Here is an 18482-nt window from a genome sequence, read left to right on the forward strand (position 1 = left end):
GGCAGCCTGGTGGGAGGCAGAGGCAGGCAGAGGGAGTTTTCTCACTAGGCCTGTGAGGACAGGTTTGATCCAGGGCAGTGACATGTTGTAGGCATTCAGGGCCTAACCCTGTGATACTGTCCTTATCTACTGTGACCTAGTTCTCCTGCTCAGTTTCTGGTCCGTCTTGGCTTGGTGAATGTTTTCATTTGGGTATCTATGAGGGGCTGGTACTCTACTCACATGCATAATGGTGCTGGGCACTCAAATGGGCTCAGTATCTCGTACCATCACAGAGTCTAAGCTGTTGATGCAGGTATGTACATATCTTGCTGCCTCTGATCACCATTGTTTGGTGCTCCTTGTGCCCCAGTGGAAACCAAGCCTCTGTTTACTATTTCAGGTGCTCCATGAACACAGAAGATGGTGCCAAGCTCTATGATGTCTGCCCACACGTCAGTGACTCGGTATGGATGCTCTGACAGAGAGGAGGTGCCCTTCCCTTATTCCTCAGCCCTCTGGCTGCAGAGGAAGGAGGACTTAGCAGAGCCAGCCCAGGCTGAGCAAAGTGGATTCCTAGGACAGGGGCGGGTGTGCACCAGTGCAGCTAGAGGTGTGGAAATGGCAGAAAGCATCAGAGTTTTTGTTGCATCTGTGCTAGTGTCTTCTTTCATCCTTCAGACATACCCAAGTGACTTAGTCCAGTAGGTCACACTGGTACAGTAGTAGGTGGACAGTTTGTACTGGGGGCTGTAATTGTGCAGGTTTGGGGACCACTTCTCTCTAGAGCAGTGTGTGATGCTGTATGCAAACTTGTTAAGAGTACAGATGGAGTCTGACCACATTGTAACAAGATTCTGGGGAAGTCAGTTTGCACCCAAGGTTCACCATGTGCTGCAGGAAGCCTGGAGGCCACTGGTTGTGGGCTTTTGCAGGCAGGGCTGGTGGGGCAGGCTCAAGGAGCACTGTCAGCCACAGAGGCCCACTTACAAGGACTTTCCTCTGGCCCTATGCCCCACAGGGTCTCTTCTTCGATGATTCCTATGGCTTCTACCCAGGCCAGGTGCTCATTGGCCCTGCCAAGATCTTCTCCAGCGTCCAGTGGCTATCAGGGGTCAAGCCGGTGCTCAGCACCAAGAGCAAGTTCCGAGTTGTGGTGGAAGAGGTATGCAGGTGGGGCAGGGGGAGAGATCTTGACTCCCAGAACCTGAAGCTGAGATTCTGCCCCCTTCAGCCTGCTCCTCAGTACCCCTGTTGATCTGAAAGGGCTTTGAGGATCAAGGGAAACCAGGCTCTGGTCATGGAGTGCCTAATAAGCAGGTGTCCTTCAGGTGCACTTGCCCTGCGTAGGCTGAGCAAGGGGAGGGTGGCATCTGACTTGGATGGGGTGCCACATTGTGTATGCACGTGGTGCTGCACTGTGAAGTTCCACTTCCAGCTCTAGAGGTTTGGACAGCTGGTTAAATAGAATACTGTTAGAACCTGCCCTGACTGCAGTCCCCTTCCATCTTTTGTCCCCAGGTACAAGTTGTGGAACTGAAAGTCACGTGGATTACCAAGAGTTTCTGTCCAGGGGGCACAGACAGCGTCAGTCCCCCACCCTCCATCATCACTCAGGAAAAACTAGGCAGGTGAGCGTGCTCCCATGCCCAGCAGGGGCACGTCCAGAATGAGTCTCTGGGCCCAGCTACAGATGAATTGAGGGGGCTGAAAACAACACTGGTCTCTCAGAAGTCCAGCCCAGCCCCTGCTTCTCCCACCAGGGTGAAGCGTCTTGGATGCTTTGACCATGCTCAGCGGCAGCTTGGGGAACGCTGTCTGTATGTCTTCCCAGCCAAGGTAGAGCCAGCCAAGATTGCCTGGGAATGTCCAGAAAAAAACTGCGCCCAGGGGGAGGGCTCTATGGCCAAGAAGGTATGTCCTTGGGGTTGGGAGTTGGTGGGCATTTGAGGAACTGGACTTGATCCATTTCCATGGCCAGGAAAGATGGTCTGTGCTCTAGGCCTGGGTGGGGGGAACAGCCCTGAGGACCCATCCTGGCCACTTAGGTGTGTACAGCTTTAATACCACAGGCTGAGATGCCTGGAGCCAGGCTGGCCCAAGGTGGGGCCTGGCCACCTGTTGTTCTCCACAGCCCCCTGTCCTTTTGCTCTGCTTTCGCAGGTGAAGCGCCTGTTGAAGAAACAGGTTGTGAGGATCATGTCTTGCTCCCCGGACACCCAGTGTTCCAGGGACCACGCCATGGAGAACCCAGACAAGAAAGGGGAAGCCAAAGCAACAAGTGAGACAGGGTCTGCTAGCCCTGAAGAGCCGCCCAATGGGTCAGCCAGCCCAGTGGACATGCAGGAAGAGGGCCCAGAGGAGCCCCATGAGGCAGGTGAGCCGCTGCCCCCCTTCCTGCTGAAGGAGGGTGGGGATGACAGGCTGCACTCAGCAGAGCAGGACGCAGATGATGAGGCTGCTGATGACACGGATGACACCAGCTCAGTGACCTCCTCTGCCAGCTCCACCACCTCCTCCCAGAGTGGCAGTGGCACAAGTCGCAAAAAGAGCATTCCCTTGTCCATCAAGAACCTAAAGCGAAAGCACAAGAGGAAGAAGAATAAAATCACTCGTGACTTCAAGCCAGGGGATAGGTAAGTCCTGAGCATGCTCTCCACAGGCCCCAGTGTCCAGCCTGAAGCCAGCAGAGAGCGCCTTCCCTCAGCTCATGCGTGTGCATCTGTGAACCTTGCAGGGCTCACACAGTGCGTGGTGCCCAGGGTAGGCCCCTGTGAACAGGAGAGGTCTAGGGGTAGGATGGGGGCTGTAGCCCTGAGCCTGACCTTCTGGGACCATATTTGCCTGAGTTCTCCTAAATGGGTCCTGTTCTTAGAGAGCAGGCAGCATTGGGGTTTGGTTGAGCTTTGTGTCACTCTCACCTTGACAATCTGGGACTCAGCTTCAACTTCGAGGCCCCATGGGGAGGAGAAAGGACAGAAAGGTCACCTACCCTTTCCCCAGAGAAGCATTTTTGCGTGACCTGGCTCACTGGCCTGAACCTGGCAGGGTGGCAGTGGAGGTGGTGACCACGATGACCTCAGCTGATGTGATGTGGCAGGATGGCTCTGTGGAGTGCAATATCCGCTCCAATGACCTCTTCCCCGTGCACCACCTGGACAACAACGAGTTCTGCCCCGGAGACTTTGTGGTGGACAAGCGAGGTAGTGCTGGCTCTGGGGGCAGCCAGCAGGACAGCTGTGAATGAGGCCTGGGGGTGGAGGGAATGCTAGGAAGAATGGGCAGGGGACTTCAGCATCATTAAGGGGGCCTGCATGGTTTGAGATGTGGTGACAAGAGGGCACCATCAGGGTTCCTGAGCTAGTCATGTCCTATTTGGTTCCCTAGTCCAGAGCTGCCCAGACCCTGCCGTGTACGGTGTGGTGCAGTCTGGGGACCACGTTGGCCGCACCTGCATGGTGAAGTGGTTCAAGTTGAGGCCAAGTGGGGACGATGTAGAGGTGAGTGTGCCCATACTGCTTCCCTTAAGTGGGCTCTGGGGGAGGGTAAAGGGCCCCTGGCTCATGACACCCTATCCTGTGCCATAGCTCATTGGAGAAGAGGAAGATGTGAGCGTTTATGACATTGCTGACCACCCTGACTTTCGGTTCCGCACAACTGACATCGTTATTCGCATTGGCAACACTGAGGATGGAGCTCCGCACAAGGAGGATGAGGTATACCCCCAAATTCAAGTTCTGGGTTGCTGCTCTCCGACCTGCAGCAGCTGCAGTCCCTGGCTGTGCCACCAGGTGGCTCCAGGAGACAAGGCCTGAAAGTCCTCTGGACTGTCCCAGGAGAGCTGCAGCTCATCCTGACACCTGAAAAAGGATTCAGACTTCCTGAGCCCCTGCTGGTTACTTTTCCTAGAGGAGGTCACCTTTGTCACAGACCTGTGAGTGTGAGCACAATCACACCATGTTGAAGTCAAGTGCAGAGCCCAGGACAGGCTTGGGAAGTGGGGCTTGTGCTGGACCTTGAAGAAGAAGTGGAGATGTTAGGAAGGGTCAGGGCAGATTCCAGGCAGAAAAGTAGGAGCAAAAGTATGGAGCAGGCAGCCCCATTGACAGTAAACGCAGAAGGTATATGACAGGGTCCCACATCCCAGTAACTGGCAGGTGCTTATCTCCCTCACTCCTCACAGCCTCATCCTTTGCACCCATGGCTGGAGCGCCTTCAGAGGTGCTCTGGCCCTTGCCCTCTCCAGAGTGCTGCCCCTGACTGTGTCTCCTTTGCCTGACAGCCATCAGTGGGCCAAGTGGCCCGTGTGGACATCAGCAGCAAGGTGGAGGTGGTATGGGCTGACAACTCAAAGACCATCATTCTGCCCCAGGTGAGACTGGCCAGACCCTCACTATCCAGCTCACGGTGTGGCCACCTGGGCTAGGGGGATGTGGTCCACCTCTGTGCCTGAGAGCCCAAGGACAGCTGTCTAGTCCTTTCCCAGCAAGCCCAGAGTGACAAGACTAAGGCTTTCCAGATGCCCCGAACCTCCAGGCCTGTCCTGGATTCTCAAACTACTGTGCTGAGAAAATGCAGGTTGTTTCCTACAAGTGTCCTACAGCGTTGCCTAGGAAAACTCATGGGCACAGAAGAGAAGACCTGGCCCCAGTCCAGCCCCAGTTGATCCCCTACTCTTGCCCCTACTTGAGCTGACCACACCACCCAGCTCTCCTCCTGATGCCCATGCAGGGGTGGGTGGACTGGTGGGCAGAGAATGGTTTGCCCCTCATCTTGATAGCCATTCCAGGAAAGGGCAGGTCACAACATGGCCAGCTCTCTCTCATCTTGTGCTCCCCCACCCCCCGCTGTCCCCCCAATAGGGTCCCCAGCTTCTGATACAAGCCCACACCTGCAACTGTCCTGAGTCCTGGGGATGGGCTGTATTTCCTTAGGTTTCCCCTTGGGCCCCTCACCCACTGGGCAGAGATGCTGACCAAGTGCACAGAGGGGGAGAGGAGGCCAAACTGTTGGCTGGGTCTTGGATCTTACTGGGGGATGGTGGGCAAAGGGCCTCTTCCAGAGATCTGGAGACCCCCTGGCACAGATAAAGCTCAATATGCAAAGTCGGGAACAGAAAAGGGGGCATGTAGAACAGGGTCACCAAGGCCTCAGGGAGTCACCATCAGCTGGGAGGCTTCCTCCTCAGGAGTACTCCCTTCTGCCCCTAGCACTTGTACAACATCGAGTCCGAGATCGAGGAGTCAGACTACGATTCAGTAGAAGGCAGTACCAGTGGGGCATCCTCAGATGAGTGGGAGGATGACAGTGACAGCTGGGAGACCGACAATGGACTGTTGGAGGATGAGCACCCCAAGATAGAGGAGCCTCCCCTTCCGGTCACCGAGCAGCCAGCAGCACCCGAGGAGGACAAGGGGGTGGTAATTAGTGAAGAGGCTGCCACGGCTGCCATCCAGGGGGCTGTGGCCATGGCTGCCCCCATGGCAGGACTGATGGAGAAAGCTGGCAAGGACGGGCCTCCCAAGAGCTTCAGGGAGCTGAAAGAGGCCATCAAAATCCTGGAGAGCCTCAAGAACATGACTGTGGAGCAGCTTCTGACAGGCTCCCCTACTTCCCCCACTGTGGAGCCTGAGAAGCCAACCCGGGAGAAGAAGTTTCTGGATGACATCAAGAAGCTGCAAGAGAACCTCAAGAAGACTCTGGACAACGTGGCCATCGCCGAGGAGGAGAAAATGGAGGCAGTGCCCGATATGGAGCGCAAGGAGGATAAGCCTGAGGGGCAGTCGCCAGTGAAGGCCGAGTGGCCCAGTGAAACCCCTGTGCTCTGCCAGCAATGTGGTGGCAAGCCCGGTGTCACCTTCACCAGTGCCAAGGGCGAGGTCTTCTCAGTGCTGGAGTTTGCACCCTGTGAGTTAGTCCTCATCTGACCTTCACCTTCCCCCTCTTATCCCAGGGATCCTGTTTGTGGTAACACATCTGGAGGCTTTCTAGCCCCAGCTCCTGCCCTGGGTCATAGTCATTCCCCTAAGGTCACAGTCCTGATGCCAGGAGCAGTGGTTGGGAAGCACCTGAGTTTAGTCACCTGTCTGGAAGCACAGCAGGCAGCTGCTCCTTCCAGGCCACATTTCGCAGGACAGCAGCCATGTTCTCCCCACTAGAGACTGACTGTTCTCTTTTCCCTCCAGCAAATCACTCGTTCAAGAAAATAGAGTTCCAGCCTCCAGAAGCCAAGAAGTTCTTCAGCACTGTACGGAAGGAAATGGCACTGCTGGCCACCTCACTACCTGATGGCATCATGGTCAAAACTTTTGAGGACAGAATGGCAAGTGGGCAGGGGAAGGGCTTGGCATGGGGAGCTGCCTACGTGTACAGGGGTGACCGCTCAGTAATTGGAGGGCCAACACTCAGCCATATGTGTCTAGGCCTCTGAAAAATTAACTTTAAGAGTATCTTTTTTTTGGCAGTAGTGGAGATGGAACGCAGGGCCTCTTGTATACTAGGCAAGTGTTCAACCACTGAGCTGTATCCTGTTTAAATTTTATTTTATTATTTATGTATTTGTCTATTTATTTATTTTTGGCAGTTCTGGGGCTTGAACTCAGGGCCTACACCTCGAGCCACTCCATCAGCCCTTTTTTGTGTGTGTAATGGGTGTTTTCAAGATAGGGTCTCACGGACTATTTGCCCAGGCTGGCTTCAAACTGAAATCCTCCTGATCTCTGCCTCCTGGTTAGCTAGGATTACAGGCTTTAAATTTTATTTTGAGAAAGGATTTCACTAAGTTGCCTAGGCTGGCTTTGAATTTGCTATATTGGCTGGGCTGGCCTTGAACTTGGGATCCTCCTGACAGCCTCTTGAGTAAGTGGGATTGGATTTGTGTACCACCACCCTCAGCAAGATTCTCCTCTTTTTTCTGAAAAATGAGAACCTTACAAATAGAGCTTGCCTTTGACCAACCCTCACCTCCTCTTTCTCCCAAATCCAAGGCCTTTTCTCATTCCCAGAGGTTGTGACTATTGGGACTTTGGTGGAGCTCCTTCCAGACAACCTTTTTAAAAATAGTTTTGCATTCTCATGTGTCACCGTAGCACATCATATTTCATACAGTTTATTTACATAAATAGCCCGTCATCGGACGTGTTTCGACAGTGCACCTTCTTCATTGAACACTGGCTCTTAAAACCTGCCCTTGTGGATGCATGTTGACGCAGTGTGTTCCATCTGTATCTACAGAATACCACATTTCATTTTCCCTGTCCTGGGGTTCTGAGTCGTCTTTACAGAAGGCAGTGTGAGGAATGAGGATGTGCACAGCTCGCTTTGCCAGCTTGCTTACTCAGCAGACCCTAATCGGGCCTATCATGGAAAGGAAGAGCCCGAGAATACAAAGGGCAGGGTCCCAATAGCAAGGGAGAGTGCAGTATTCAGATAAGCCCACGGCTGGCCAGGGACAACAGCAAGCTTGGTGCTGCTGAGGTTCTTAGTAACACTTTTGTTTCTCTTGGGCTTGGTAAAATACCTTTAGAAGATTCCAGCCTGTCACAGCTCTGCTGAGGGAAGAGAGGAACAGGGTTTTTCTTTTCTTACGCTTTTTTCCAAAGCTCAGAGGCTCGTGGCTTGGATCACAATATACATGAATGGCTCTGTTCTCCAGTTAGTACTTCAGCCTCTCCGTCTTCCCGACTCCTCACCCCTGACACTGTCCACCTGTCAGCAGGTGGACACACATGCATGTACACACAGATCCCTGATGTTGGGATTTGGCTCCCAGGACTTAACCTTAGTTTCTCTGGTGGTCTCTCAGCCTTCGTTCTAGAGCTCAGATCCTTAGTACCAACCTTCTGGTTCTGAAACCACCATGCTTCCACCCCCAAAAGCAAGTGCAGAGATCCTCATTTGTGGCGTCTCCATTGCTGGTGGCTTTGGGTGCCAGGGTGCTGCTCCTTCCGTTCCCACCTGCACAGTGCCCTGCAGAAAAGCAAAGCCAGACCCCACATGCCAACCTCAGCCCTCCTTCCTTTCTAGGACCTTTTCTCAGCCCTAATCAAGGGACCCACTCGAACCCCCTATGAGGATGGCCTCTACCTGTTTGACATCCAGCTCCCCAACATCTATCCGGCTGTACCCCCCCACTTTTGCTACCTCTCCCAGTGCAGTGGCCGCCTGAACCCCAACCTATATGACAACGGGAAGGTGTGCGTCAGCCTCTTGGGCACCTGGATTGGAAAGGTGAGGACAGTACCAGCCCCCTGTTGGGATGTAGTGGCAGTAGGGGACAGATGTCTGTCTGAAACAGACCTGATGGTGCTGTGTGTGTTTCAGGGAACAGAGAGGTGGACGAGCAAATCCAGCCTTCTCCAGGTGCTCATCTCCATCCAAGGTACGTTGAGCTGGCAGCTGGCAATGGGGCCCCTTGGAGGGCATGCTGGCTGGCTGTCCCCTTGTGGGTGGAGGGCAGGCCTACTCTGCTGAGCTTCCCATACCCACTAAGGGAGGACATCCCCCATGTAGGTCTGATCCTGGTGAATGAACCGTACTACAACGAAGCCGGCTTTGACAGTGACCGGGGCCTGCAGGAGGGCTACGAGAACAGTCGCTGCTACAATGAGATGGCGCTGATCCGTGTGGTGCAGTCCATGACCCAGCTGGTACGGCGGCCCCCAGAGGTCTTTGAGCAGGAGATCCAGCAGCACTTTAGCACTGGCGGCTGGCGGCTGGTGAACCGCATAGAGTCCTGGCTGGAAACACACACCCTGCTGGAGAGGGCCCAGGCAATGCCAAATGGGGTCCCCAAGGATAGTAGCTCGCCAGAGCCACCTGCTGCAGCTGAGCTCTCAGACTCCGGCCGTGAAGAACCCGAGGATGGTGGGCTGGCCCCTGGAGAGGCCTCTCAGGGCTCAGACTCGGAGGGCGGTGCCCAGGGCCTGGCCTCAACTAGCAGAGACCACACAGACCAGACTTCAGAGACGGCGCCTGATGCATCAGTGCCACCCAGCGTCAAACCAAAGAAGCGGAGAAAGAGTTACCGGAGCTTCCTGCCTGAAAAGAGTGGCTACCCTGACATCGGCTTCCCCCTTTTTCCGCTCTCTAAGGGATTCATCAAGAGCATCCGGGGCGTCCTGACACAGTTCCGCGCCGCCCTGCTAGAGGCAGGCATGCCGGAGAGTACAGAGGACAAGTAGCCATCAGCCCCCACAGAAGGCACGTCATGGTGGGAGAGGCTAGCCGCTGCCTGCTCACTCCCTCCCTGGAATTGCCCCTCTTCCTGCCCCCTCTGTCCCCAGTGTGAGGCTCCGCTGTCCTCTTCTCCCCGAGGTCAAGGTGAGTTTGATGCTGAAGTGCAAGAAGTGTCCCAATATGCTGCGTTTCTATTCCGAAACAGTTCTTCAGCAGATCCCCTGTGGCAAAGAGAACCAGAGCCCTGCTGCAATTTCTACTTGCAGACCCAGGCAGAATGTCCCAGCACTTCCCCCTTGTCCCCTTCTCAGGTCAGAGGTGGCATGCTGTGCTGTCTGGGCCCAGGAGCCCTGCACATGGGCCGGGAGTGGGTGTGCCTTGCATGAGGTGTGGACTGCACCCGCGATGCCCCTGGGTCCTTTTCAGCCTCTTCAGTATGACTGAGTCCCCCACCTCCCCATGATCCCACACCCTCCTGCCGCCATCACCACTGGTCCCCTTAATCCCCCAGCGTCAATGCTACTCCATGGGAGCTGTAGCCACTGTCACTGACTTCTGGCTCTGGCCTGTTTGCCATGTTATAGCCCTTAGGTCTGTTGAACTTACTCTCTAAGAGAGGTTGGGAGCAGGCCAGATTCAAGGTGACACCTGGGAGAGGTGGCAGACCTCACACATCCACATGGAGTTGAGGACAGGGAGCTGCTGGGAAGAAATGGCTGTAGGTGCCTTTCTCTTCCAGTCCATAGGTGCCAGGGGCACAAGCAGTTCTGCCCAGGCCCTCCAGTGTGTACTGTGCCCACATCTGCTTCCCACAAGCTTCATCTCAACCCCCCACTGAGGCAGCAAAAGCAGCTGCAAGACCAAGCAAGCACCAGAGCCTGTCCCCATCCAGTGGCTCGGCCATCTCTGAGATGCTAAGCGAGGCCTCAGCAGCCCCTGGCTTCCAGATTCTGCCGGTGCAGTCCAGAGGGAGGAGGCAGCGGCAGCAGGAGCTCACCCCCTTCTCCCCACACCCCATCCTGCCCCACAGGCCCAGAGGTTTACAAGTTTTCTAAGCTTTTGATAATGTGAAGCTCCAGGTTAAGAGGACGCTGTTGAGCACATTGCAGCTATGTAATTTCTGGTGTACGTATGTAATATTTAAGGTTGGAAAAAATAAATCTCAAAAGCAATGATATTAATTCTTATTAGAAAAAAAGACAAAATTTTAAAAAAGCCAAAGCATGATGCGTCTTGTCAGCCTTAAGTGGGCTCCACACTTGTGCTGTGCCGGGACCACCCAGGCCGCTGAACCTTGGGAAGGACAGAGCCAGATCACCTGCCCTCCTGTAGCACTCACTCGGAGCCCATGATTGGTGTCTTGAGAACATCCCGAGTGCCTGGGGGCTGTGCGTCGTTCATGTGATGTGAATGCCTACTGCTTATAAGATCTGTATAAAGTGCTGTGATTAAACTTTTTTTTACTTGCATTTTTTTTTTGGTTGGCTTATTAACAAGACATGGTAACACCATTAAACCTGCCTCTGCCATTCATCCAGGCTCTGTTGCCTTTCTTCCTGATGTGCCAGTGTCCCCCCCACAGAGACCCAGACCTGTTGCCAGGGAAGGCTCATGGCAGGGGGTCCTGGTCCCCTTCTGCCTGAATGCCTTTTGTATTTCCAGTTGAAGGATTTACAGGGAGAAGAGGTGAGGATTCAGTGTTTAGTGGATGGGTCAGTCCTCTTGCCTTTGGGCTGGGTTCCATTCCTGGCTTGTGTGGCATTCCTCAGTAGCATTGTCTGCCCCCAGTGGCCTATGACTAACCCATTCAGCTCCTTCCAGATTCCAGGGGAGCTAATGTCACAGCACCTCTCAGTGGGCAGGTGTCCATCTTGGCTGTAAGTCAAAATGGCTGCGCAAGTTGGGAGATTGGCATCTGCCTCTCCCTGTTTCTACCAGCGCCTCTGCTGAAGACAAGTGGGGAAGGACCTCATGGGGTGCCAGACTCCTTTAAAAAAAAATAGAGTGAAAAGAAGTCATTTTTTTCTCTGAAATGTGTCTTGCTCCTTGGCAATTTCCCTAACACCTTTAACTCAAGACATTTTCCTCCTCAGTTCACATGGGGTCTAGCTGCATTCCCTGAGCATCTGGCTAATGACCCAAGGTAAGAGACAGGAGTGCAGAGCCTCTGTCTTCCATGTGTAGGCTTGGGCAGTCAGCCAACTCTCAGGCCTCTTTGGGCTGAAGATGGTCCATATCAGCATATAAGTAGGCACCCACCCTGCTGGGTGCCAGTGGCTCACACCTAGCTACTCAGGAAGCAGAGATCAGGAGGATTGAGGTTGGAAGCCAACCCCAGGCAAATAGATTGAAAAAACCCAATCACAGAAAAGGGCTGGCCGAGTGGCTTAAGCAGTAAGCGCCTGACTAGCAAATGTGAGGCCCTGAGTACAGATCCCAGTGTCGCCCCTCCCCACCCCCCAAGAAGTGCCTACCACCAAAATGGCTGTGCCATGCCTCATCCGATTCAAGGGTTACTTGGAGGCATTGGTGGTATAGTGGGAGGCATAGCTGCCTTCCAATTCAGGGGCCACCATTAGGCATTAACATAGCATTCCATAGCTCCAGCTACTGCAGGCCCCTGCTTCCTCCCCAGGACAGGACCAGCAGATTGGGAATGTCACTTTATTTGGATTCAACTGTCAGGGGAAACCTCCACGGGCAATTGGCCCAGCCAGCAGGGCTCTGCCCAGGGACTGGTGGACTGTGGTGGGCAGAGCCCACCCTACCAAAGCATAGCCTCCACCACCTTCCTGCCCTCTCCAGAGGTCCCCAGCACCCCCACACACATGAGCTGTGGACAGGCCCTTCTGTCCCAGGAAAGGAGGGAGGACCCCAGCCTCAGCCTGAATGGAGCAGACAAAGGCACCACAGGGCTCAGAGTTATAAAGGCCCTGGGGCTGGTTTCTGCTGGGGCTCATGGCTGGGCAGGGGCTCCCCACAGCCACTGACCATCCAGAAGTAGTCTGGGTGCACCTGGCCCTGCACAGCCTCGCTGATCATCAACTCCCCATCCACAGCAAATACGCCCCTCCGATTCTTGGGCTCCAGGCGAAAGGCAACCACGGGCACATGCACCAAGTGGGGGCAGTCATACTCCATGTGCTTGCCCTTCTCCATGGCCAGGAAAAGGCGCAGCAGCATGGCCCGCGACACGCCTGCGCGCACATAAAACAGGTGCATAACGCCAGAGGCGCAGCAGCCCATGGGAGCCATGAACATCTCGCTGCCCAGGTGGGTGTGCAGCAGTGCCAACACCAGCACAAAGTCCTGTTCGGGCACCACGGTCCAGTGGGAGGGCACTGGCTCCCCCAGGGGAACAAGGTGCGTGTCCATGGGGCCCTGATGCACCAGCGTGGAGGAGGCGGGTGGCTTAGAGACCACACTTCCTACTGGCAGATAGGCCAGTTGGCCCTGGTAGATGCGCAGGGCTGCCAGACGCAAGAAGGTGCCCACGGTGAAGCGCATCTCCCCTAGGCGCCTGTACTTCTCACTCTCCAGGTCCACGTCAGCAATGAAGCCCCAGGCCAGGCTGAGCACAGAGTAGAGACGCAGTCCTGAGGCTGTGTGCAGTGACAGCAGGTTCATGGGGGACAGGAACCGGCCACACAGCAGCTGCGCGCAGTTGGTCAGGAGATCTTCATTAGTCACTTGCTCATAGCTGCAGAGGAAAAGGACAGATGGACCAAGGCAGGGGCCACCAGAGCATCATCCCCTTCCCTCCTTTTGGGGGGTGGGATCAGGCAAAGCAACATGTGGTCCCTAGGGGTTGACAGGAACAGTGACAGAGTAGGTAGAGGCAGCCATCTGGGGCCACCGGGAGAGGGCCCCAGAGCTGAGGGTGAGGCGCTAGAGGAAGAAGAGGACTTTACCTAATAAGAGCTTAGAAAATCTGGCAGTAGGGAAGGGGAAGGAGAAAGAACACTGAGGCCCACTCTGGCCTTGGGCTCTCACCCAGCATAGTGGTTCAAGGAGGCTGCCAGAGCATTGCCAGAGCCTCCTGGGAGGCTACACAGGGGCTTCTGGATTGCTGTCTCCCAATCGGGCCGTTCCATGAGCCCATTCACCACCTGTTGGAGCAGGAGTGGCCTCAACCAGGGAAGCTCCATCCCCACCCCACCCGAGTCAACCTGTAACGCAGGTCTCACCTCGTGCATCAGCCCGTCCCCAGACATGACCACCAGCGCATCCCAGCGGCCCAGCTCCTCTGTACGCACCAGCTCCCGCGCATGGTTCTGCCGCTCTGTGGGGAGGCTCGGGATCCGGTTCCCTGCAGAGGCTGTGCCCTGCAGCACGGGGGCCCGGAGTACGTGTGGGGCGGGGGGAGGGGGAGCACACGGTACTCACCAGTAAGCATCAGCGTGAAGGAGACTTCGGCCTCGGCCAGCAGAGGTTGCACGCGGCTTTGGAAGAGCTGCAGGGCCTTGCCTTTGCCACCGCGAGGGTTCAGCAGCACCAGCACGCGGCAGGGCCGCGGGAGCAGAGGCCGGGAGCCGCCAGCTGCGAAAACAAACCGGGGAAGGCCGCGTCCGAAACCCGCCACTAGGGGGCGGAGGAGAGCAACACGGGCACTGGGGTGGAAACGCAGCGTCTGCATTACTCGGGTAACTGACCCAACAGAGCTCGGCCAGAGGAAGCGGCCTCCCGTGGGGAGGTCCGGGGTGGGATTGCGGCGACCCTGACACCTCTTTCCTCCGCTTAGGGCCAGCCAGCTTCTGGCCTCGTGAAAACAAAAGGTTTCTCACGGGCGTCCCCAGCCCCTCTCTTTCGGCGTTCCATCATTTCTGGCGAGTGGGAGGGGATCTCCTAACAGCCCTTCCCAGTCGGGCCCCCCCACAAACCTGCTTCCATAGCCTTGTCCTGCGGTTTCCGCTGCCAGGGGCCCCCCAACGCTGTCGGAGCGCTGTTGGCGGTGACCGCGGCTCCTGCCTTCAGCTCCTTATCGGTGCTGCCCAGGAGGGCGTCGCGGGACTGGCTGTGGGGCTCGCCCTCCCCGCCCGGAGCCGGGACTGTGGGGGCACTCGCGTCATTCTCTGCGGCGGCCAGATCTGAGGGACAGGAAGAGACAGCGCTGGCGGAGTTCGGGGTGCAGCCCCCTTGAAGTGGGAAGGGATGGCGCCCAGCCAGATCCTGGGACCTCGCGCGGGGAGTTGCGCGCTCCTGAATCGCCAGAAGCCCGTGGGTCGGAGACCTAGTTTTCTGGAAGATCCTTAGAGCCGAGTTCCGGTGCCACCAAGGGACTGAGCCCCCACCCCAGGAAGCGAACAGTCTCTTCCCGGGGGCTCTCCTCTCTGACGTTTCGGGTTCCGGCCCGACGGATGAGTCAGAGCTCTGTGACTCTCTCCATCGGACCAGCTCCTCACCCTGCGGGGTTGCCAGGGGAAGGACAGTCCAGTTGCGTAAAAATCCGAGAGCGGACATTGCGAGGAACCAGGTTTAGGGCTAGGATCTCCGCCTCAGCCAGTCAGGTCACCGCGTCCCCCACCCCGAACTCCGGGGCGGCTGGGGCCGCCGCCTGTGCCTCCGAGGCCGGGCTCCGTGGGGATGCGCCCCGCCGGTGGGAGCAGCTCCGGGGTTGCACAAGAGCCGAGACACAGCTGGGCCACAGCTGCCGCCTGTCCTGCCCGATCAGGAGTGGGTTCGAAAGGCAACACGCCGTGTGGCCCAGTTCCCGGGGCCTCACGAGGGCGGGTCGCTCAGAAGCCACCAAGCCACCGGAGGACAAGGCGGACGGCCCTACCCAGTGGGTCTGGTTTGCTGGGAGAGGCGCCAACGCCGTTCCCTATAGTGGCCTGGGATGCAACGCAGCTTGTCCTAGGCTCGGCTCCGCGATTAAGGGACAAGGGAAGCATCGGGCTGGTACAGGTTCCTGGGGCTTATTCCCTCCGGACTCAAACTTTTCGCTCAACTTCGCCGCTTGGCGCCGCTCGCCCTGCGTTCCCCGGGCTCACTGGGGTGGAACCCGTGCCTGGCGCGGCCCTGGCCCTCGCGGGTCAGCCAGCTCATCCCGAGCCTCACCGTACCGCCCCCACCCAGCACGGTCCGCGCCCACCGCTTGGCAGCGCCAGGGCTGCGCGCCCCCGCCGCTTGGGTCAGGCAGCGCCGCAGGCGCGCTGGAGGAGCAGCCCAGGCAGGCAGCGAGGCGCGCAGTCCCGGCCCCGGCCGCGAGCGGCGCGCCGCGGACGCAGCGTCCCGAGCGCGCGAGGCGGATCGCGCAGCACGAGCTGAGGCGCGGGGCCCACGCGAACCGGTCTCTGGCGTCCGGCGCGCGCGGTCCTGCGCTCCGGGAGGACCGTGGGTTGGACGCTGCCCGCAGTGGGTAATGCAGCGACCCCTTCGCACCGGCCCCCTCCCCAGCTCACCCGGAATTCGAAACCCCGACCTCGCTCGGCGCCCCTCCTCCGGGCCGGGATGTCTCACCCGTCAAGCTCGGGCTTCCTTTTTTCTTCCTGCCCTGATCTCCCGGGAAGGGTTATTTTTAGCTTCTGATGCGCCCGCGGGACCACCGAGCACAAGGCAGCCTGGCACGCCTTCCTGGACAGGGCTGGACTGGCCTGGGGGCTCCGAGCCTTGTCAGCAACCTCAAAAGTTGGGTCCTTTCCCCTGGGGACACTATCGAGGCTTACCTGGGCCTGAGACGCTGCCCGCAGCGGGTGGTCCAGGTCCCGGATCCTCCTTGTCCGCTGGAGAGCAGCCTGGCAGTGTGGACAGGCCCAGGGGTCCGGTCGGGGCAAGAGAGGCAGGCATGGAGGGCGTGGCCCCGCCACCCCCCGCCCCTCCCGCCGGCTCCGCGGGAAGATGCAAACGCGCCCAGGAGTTTTCGCTTCGGTGGTGGCAAACGCGAACGTGTGTATGTCAATGCATGTGTGTGATACATTTCACGGCAAGTAACCTGAACCTGACCGTGGCCATTTCGAGTTAAATTCTTGGAAGGTTATTTGAAGAGACTGGGAAGGAAGAAGCTGCCAAGACCGACTTGGTGACCTGACCAGGTAGGGCCAAAGTTAGAAAAAAAAAAAAAAAAAACCAAAAAAACCCTGCAGAAGGCTGCCATGGACCAGGCCCTGACTGCGGAGGGCTCACGTGCCCACACCGGCCCCTACCGGACTCCCACACACCTCTCTCCTCATCGCTTCTTAAAGTCCAGAAGAGGCGGTCCCGGAGGAGAGCGGGCCAATTAGCCGGGCGGCACCCTGAACTCCGGCACGCCCCATGATGTCTCCTCTCCCAAAGGACCCTGGTGGCCCTCCTCCGTTTCACACCACTCTGCGGGGGTCCCCGAGCGGGAAGAAGCGCAGGCTAGAACTCGCGATCCCTGGATCCGTGGCTCCGCGCGCGTCTCGGCGGTATACGAGCGGCCCCGGGACAACCCAGGTCGGGTCCTGAGCGTCCCGGGCGCGTTCGGAGAAGGTGACTCAGCGACAGGATCACGGGCGGAGAAACTCCCGGAAACCAGAAACTAGAGGAGGGGAGGGCGCAGGGGCGTCATCACCCAGTCCTAGCGCCGCGGCGCGCGTATCCGCGGAGATCGGGTCCCGCACGCCCCCCACCCCCACCTCACACACCCCAGGAATCCGACGCGTGCGGGGGAGGGCAGCGTTGCAGCCGCAGTGCTGCGGTCACGCGCTGCGTGGACGCGAGCGGCTGTTGGAGGAGGGGGTTCCGATGGGAACCAGTGACGGGGGTGCAGATCCGCCCGCCACTACCCTTTCCTCTTCCCTCTTTACCTCCCTTCTCCAACGACCGCTAGGGTCCAGGTCTGGGCTCGGACGCCTAGCGATGAGGGTAGGAGTCTGTGCTCCCCGAATTTTAGCTTGGAGGGGGCTCGCTGCGTAGACCCGCTGGCACGCCGCACTTCTTCCGCTGCCCCCACTCAGAGGGCATTTCCATCAAGCCTGAAAAGCCGCCGTCGTTCCTGCTGAAGAGGAGAAACTGAGGCACGGGGAGGGGAAGACCTGACTGTCCTTGAGTGAGTTCATAAAGCCAGCCTGGAGTAGGGTCTCCTTTTTTCTCTCTACGCCTCAGGCTGGAGCCCCTGAGTTCGCAGGGCCGGTGGGGGCGGGGTTGACTGGACACTCAGTTGTCCCGGAGAGGCGGGGCAGCCCACTGGACTCTTTTTCCTTTGGCCCAGTGGAAAGGCCCAGTGGGAGGGAGGCAGAGGGCAAAGCCCTCTGGCCCGGGTTGCAGTCGGCACAATGGCTCCTCTATCCTCCCTGCTGCCTCCTCCCCTGGCCCTCTCACCTCCAAGGCCTCTGCTCTGCCCTCCTCATTCTTGTCATTCACCTCCCTCCTCCCGGGCTGCCTTTTCCAGACCTCTTTCCCTTTCTCTCTGTCTGAAGAACTTTATCTCCAGAAACTCACCCATCTGCAACCTTGGCCCATCTTGTTCTTGGATAAGAACAAGATGCCTGTTCTGCTTTTGACACTTGGGGGAACTGAAACCTTGAGAGGTGAAGGGTCTTGCTCAAGCAGCCAAACCAATTCCTGGCCGAGCAAAGAAGCAAACACTGGAGCCCTCCCCCAAGTCTTTCCAGATCTAGGGTCTCCGCGTGTGCCCACTTATCCCTTCACCCCCATGTTCCTATGTCTGTTGGCCTGGTACATTGCTGGCCACTGAGCTGCCCCAGGAACCCTGCAGCTAGGGGTCCCCAAAACAAAGAGGAAGAAGCTCCAAGGCTTTGCCCCTAGATCCTGATTAACCAGCCTGTGTGCCAAGTGGCACCAGGCTCATGCTAGCCAGGATATTTAATCACCAACCCAGGACTGGACTCAAAGGTAATACCTGTCTCACAGGTAAAAGGAATTTTTCTCTCCCCTAGCCTCTCCCTCCTGTTGGCAGCCTTCCCAGGGAGAAACCCCTACCCCTCCCCCTTTCTTTTTTTCAGCGAAAACAAGCACTATTCACCAGTCCTGGCCTCAGCCATCCAAGGTGGTCAGTTGCTTTTATTAGGCAAAGATTTCTGTCACCTCACCCTTCCCTGGGTGATTTCAGCTCCCACAAATGCAGGGTCAGGTCCCCCCTTGACCTCAAGCTCTTTCGCTTTTTTCAATACTTCACTCCCTGCAAGGTTGCAAGGGAAGGGAGGGTCCACCTCTGCAAATTCTTCACCCTGGTGTTCTGGACGGCCCAGGATGTAGCTTTCCATTCTGAGCATTTCCTAAATGCTGTTTCTAAGGTTAACCCTGCCAGGCATAGGGGCGGGGTGCCACGTGCCCCATAGGGAGATCCAGAGTTGTAGACTGGCCATGCAGAATTGGGACTGGGTGCTGCAACCTGGGTTTCTGCT

The 18482-nt window shown here is 57.3% G+C and overlaps 2 protein-coding genes across 7 annotated transcripts in view; one reads left to right on the forward strand and one right to left on the reverse strand.

Moving 5' to 3' along the window:
• Ube2o (ubiquitin conjugating enzyme E2 O) overlaps positions 1–10328 on the forward strand; it is a 53072-nt gene extending 42744 nt beyond the window's left edge. The window contains exons 5-18 of the mRNA XM_020162507.2: positions 383–446; positions 1001–1144; positions 1501–1610; positions 1743–1893; positions 2143–2615; positions 3028–3182; positions 3367–3479; positions 3567–3695; positions 4262–4351; positions 5190–5886; positions 6165–6301; positions 8005–8208; positions 8302–8359; positions 8491–10328. Of these exons, the coding sequence (XP_020018096.2) occupies positions 383–446; positions 1001–1144; positions 1501–1610; positions 1743–1893; positions 2143–2615; positions 3028–3182; positions 3367–3479; positions 3567–3695; positions 4262–4351; positions 5190–5886; positions 6165–6301; positions 8005–8208; positions 8302–8359; positions 8491–9161 (3196 nt within the window). The 3' untranslated portion in view covers positions 9162–10328. The remainder of the gene's footprint in view (positions 1–382; positions 447–1000; positions 1145–1500; positions 1611–1742; positions 1894–2142; positions 2616–3027; positions 3183–3366; positions 3480–3566; positions 3696–4261; positions 4352–5189; positions 5887–6164; positions 6302–8004; positions 8209–8301; positions 8360–8490) is intronic.
• Positions 10329–11806: 1478 nt separating this feature from the next.
• Sphk1 (sphingosine kinase 1) lies at positions 11807–17944 on the reverse strand. Of its 6 annotated transcripts, none has more exons than XM_074045073.1 (8): positions 17437–17944; positions 16923–17110; positions 15822–16654; positions 14037–14243; positions 13543–13695; positions 13344–13438; positions 13150–13265; positions 11807–12856 (listed from the first exon to the last, which is right to left on the reverse strand). In XM_074045073.1, exons 3-8 carry the CDS (start codon positions 15940–15942, stop codon positions 12079–12081), a joined length of 1470 nt encoding a protein of 489 aa, XP_073901174.1. In that variant the 5' UTR covers positions 15943–16654; positions 16923–17110; positions 17437–17944; the 3' UTR covers positions 11807–12078. The 6 variants fall into 6 exon arrangements, with proteins under 6 accessions (XP_073901174.1, XP_073901173.1, XP_073901172.1 ...); XM_074045072.1 differs by having other exon boundaries at positions 16923–17113; positions 17557–17623; XM_074045071.1 differs by having other exon boundaries at positions 16923–17944.
• Positions 17945–18482: the final 538 nt, after the last annotated feature.

This window comes from Castor canadensis, chromosome 11 (genome assembly GCF_047511655.1).
Source record: "Castor canadensis chromosome 11, mCasCan1.hap1v2, whole genome shotgun sequence".
Taxonomy (NCBI): Eukaryota; Metazoa; Chordata; class Mammalia; order Rodentia; family Castoridae; genus Castor; species Castor canadensis.

Coding starts and splice junctions, on each gene's coding strand:
- Sphk1 (XM_074045073.1), bottom strand. CDS start 15,942: ATGCCTGCCTCTCTTGCCCCGACCGGACCCCTGGGCCTGTCCACACTG. Junction 13,696..14,036: donor GGACAAGGCTATGGAAGCAG/GTTTGTGGGGGG, acceptor TTGTTTTCGCAG/CTGGCGGCTCCCGGCCTCTG. Junction 13,439..13,542: donor CTTCACGCTGATGCTTACTG/GTGAGTACCGTG, acceptor GCCTCCCCACAG/AGCGGCAGAACCATGCGCGG.